At 37.1% G+C, this 3,595-nt stretch overlaps 1 protein-coding gene across 1 annotated transcript in view; it reads left to right on the top strand.

Annotated features, from left to right (window-relative positions):
- LOC107668300 (dolichyl-diphosphooligosaccharide--protein glycosyltransferase subunit STT3B) overlaps positions 1-3,595 on the top strand; it is a 69,116-nt gene that overhangs the window by 45,239 nt on the left and 20,282 nt on the right. The window contains exon 5 of the mRNA XM_016460123.1: positions 1,274-1,373. Coding sequence (XP_016315609.1) covers positions 1,274-1,373 — 100 coding nt within the window. The remainder of the gene's footprint in view (positions 1-1,273; positions 1,374-3,595) is intronic.

The raw sequence follows: 3,595 nt of genomic DNA on the forward strand, positions 1-3,595 counted from the left end.
GACATTACCTGAGCAGTCGAAGGCTGCGCATTTATTGCATGGATGGAGCAAAAATGTAACGTTAAGTTTCTAAAGCATATGCACCGTTCCACTGAATGATAAATGTGTTTTAACAATGTCGTAGAACCGAATGTACCAAGGAAACTTAAAATAACCACAGCATTAACAACAACCAACAAAGTTTTCACACTGAAAGAGAAGTGATCTCGCGCTCATAGAACTTAAGACGTGCCAGGCTATATCTGCAGCTAATCTGAATGAAAAGCAGAATGAACGGGTGAAATGTTAAGACAATAAACACAATAAATAAATAAAATTTATGAATGATGCAGTGCTAATTGACATAATTTATTACAGTACAGACACTATAAAGTATATTTTCTACCTTATTCTCTGCAGAAAACTGAAATTGTTTGTAGTATATAAACATAAAATTGCCATTAGGAAAAAATTATAGATTACAAATGATTGATTATTGTCCAGCAGTGTATTTGATTTCTTATAGCAAATTCGAAGTAAGAGATAAGAAAAAAATTCCTTGTAAATAATAATACATACATACATAAAATTATTGTATTTGACATTTCTGTCAATTCTGAAATTATGGTTACGCCCCTGGGTGTGACAAAATGTTAGCCTATACATAATACTTTTAAAACTTTTTTTTTTATTTTTTTTTATCTTGGCTTACATAAATTTCTACATATGCCATGTCATGCCATAGCATCATTAAACTAGCATCTAACAATGGACAAGTGGTTTTTTTTTTTTTCTCTTAACCTATGGTTCTGTAACCATAAAGGCTGCTGTGTAATTTGCCCCCTGACTAGGCATTTAAAGAATTTAGGGGAAGCGTTTAAATAATCCTGTGAATGCACTTAAAGAATGCAGAATCGAATCGTTAATCGAATCGAATCGAATTTAATTGTGAATAGAATCTAACTGAATCGTTCTGAATTGGCAAAAATCATTCTTGAATCGAATCTAAAACCTATGAATCGTGAATCAAATTGATTCACAATGTGAATAACTTAATATGCTTATGAAGATTAATATACACAACATAAACAAGCAAGACACCATGAAGAACTTTTTTTCATTGTTGTAACCTAAACCCCTGAAATAATAGCATTATAATTAATATATTGAAGTATTAGCTACTTACCTAAAACTATTGATTCCTAAACTGAGAATCATGATGCAGTATCATGAGGCAAAATATTGCAGTATGCGGTGTTTTATTGTGTGCCACATGACGTGTTTTGTGTTGCAGGTGTCTGCGTGGGGAGGATATGTCTTCATCATCAACCTGATTCCTCTCCATGTTTTTGTGCTGCTCCTTATGCAGCGCTTCAGCAGGAGGCTGTACATCGGTGAGTCACCTGTGTTGTGTGTATGTTTGTGTGAGCGTCTCTGGTTTTTGTATGAAGTGCACACATCACCGCCCACACAATCACGCTACGTAGTGCTTGTTCTCCTGTACAATAATGAAGCATGAACCTGCTTTTTCCCACTTGCTTTTTGATTTGGACACACAGAGATGCTTGTGCAGTCGTGGTTGACAGCACGAGTCTCTCTACATTGACAGCAGAATTTAAAGTTGACTTTAATGTTTAATGGCACATTTTTTCCACCCACTTCACTCTTGCATTTCACAACCAATCACATAAGCAGTGCTGATCTGAGGATACATGGATCTTCATGTCATGGAAAAAGCCTTTGAATTCAGATTTGCTGTCTTAAATGCCAAAACAGCATGCTAACTGTGTCAATTAGAACCTCTGCTAGCTTGAATAAGCTAAGACAACAGTTATTTTCCTTTAAGAGCAAAGAGTAATTTTTGGAGTACTTTTGTTCATCTTTGATGGGTTCCGCCAATTTTTAGGTGGATCAATAATTAAAGGTGCAAGGTTTTTGTGAGGCTCCTGAGTGAGCACTCTGATAAAAGAATGGGGCCTTGTGCCACTGGGCTAATTTTGTTTAAATCTTTATTAGCCCCTCCCATTCTGCCGCAGCTGCAAGTGCAAAATGCGCTACTGATGGATGCTGGGTATTAGCTCAGTTCGTCTCCTTTCTGGAAAGTTCTTGCACTTGCCGCAGGTCCCACTACATATTTGCCGTGGCCCGACTCCACGTGGAGTATCACTGCCACCTGTCCTAATAGATCATAGTGATTAGATTAAGTAGCACTGCTCTCGGTTTATGGGGCCGGGGCTTGGACCAAGAACAGCAGTCATGTTTAGAGATGGATGGAGAATGGAGTAAAACCAGTGGGATCTGGTTATTGCGTTTCTGTTTCACCTTGTTGTCTCCTCCTAGAGTGACGTCTGCTTTGGTAGCCTCAGACATCACACTAACAGTTTGTTTAATGACTGTTTAATGTATATCTAGCCCACAGAAATGACATGAACTGTCTGTAAATCATCATGTCCGAACTGATTGGCTAGTTGATACTTAACTTTCGAGGGTTGCCTAAGTTGGTTTGCCAGTAGCCCTTTTTATTGAGTCTTCGGTGGCACATGATCCTAAAGAAATCATTCTGAAATGCTAATTTGGTGCTCAAGAAACATTTCTTCCATATCAATGTATGAAACAGTTATGCAGCTTAATATTTTTGTGGAAACCATGATTTTTTTTTCTGGATTCTTTGAATGGAAAGTTCAAAGAATGTAATTTAATTGAAATGGACATGTTTTATAACGATGTAAATGCCTGTATTCTGTTTAATGCATCCTTGCTGAATAAAAGTATTTATTTTCAAAAAAGATTCTTTTTGACGCCAGCTTGTGAAGGGTAATTAAAGTAAAAGGGACAAATTCTAGTTTATTTTTGTGAGAGAGTCTTTCTCACATATTTACTGTACTTTCAGTCACAGAGACCCAGGACTTATATAGCTAATATATCATGTAGGGATGTTCATTTTAACCGGTTAACCGACAGTAAGAATTTTGACCGAATAATACAATCAGTTTAAACGGTTTAAAAAGTCATTTAATTATTTATATTTTCAGTAATTTATCAAAATATTTAAAGGGGTCATATGATGCGATTTCAAGTTTTCCTTTCTCTTTGGAGTGTTACAAGCTGATTGTGCATAGATAAGATCCCTGAAGTTGCAAAGACTAAAGTCTCAAAACCAAAGAGATATTCTTTATCAAAGTTAAGACTCTGCCACGCCCCCCTAAAACGGCTCGTTCTAACACGCCCCCACATATCTACCTCACTATGTGGAAATATTTGCATAATGCCGCCCAAATGTTCACGCAAAGAAAGAAGGCGTGGTTTCAGTAACCGCAGTTAGTGTTGAAGCAGCCATGTCAGGGAAACGCTGTGTGTTTCAGTGCGAAAGCAAAAGCACTTTATTTGGCCTTCCGAAAGTAGATGCATTTAGGAATCTTTAAGATTACTTACAACAGAACAGCAATGCATTTTATGGACGACCGTTTCGTGAAACTAGGAGGTAATTCTGACTTTGCTATGACAATCTGGCGCTTCTGAATCAGCTACTGTTTTGTTATTAGTTTAAGTATTTGCTATTGACTGTTCAAATGCGGAGTTTTGCGCATCGTGTGTGTGTGTGCGCGAGCGAGCGAGC

The sequence above is a fragment of the Sinocyclocheilus anshuiensis genome, unplaced genomic scaffold (assembly GCF_001515605.1).
Source record: "Sinocyclocheilus anshuiensis isolate Anshui unplaced genomic scaffold, SAMN03320099.WGS_v1.1 scaffold1623, whole genome shotgun sequence".
In the NCBI taxonomy this organism is placed as follows: Eukaryota; Metazoa; Chordata; class Actinopteri; order Cypriniformes; family Cyprinidae; genus Sinocyclocheilus; species Sinocyclocheilus anshuiensis.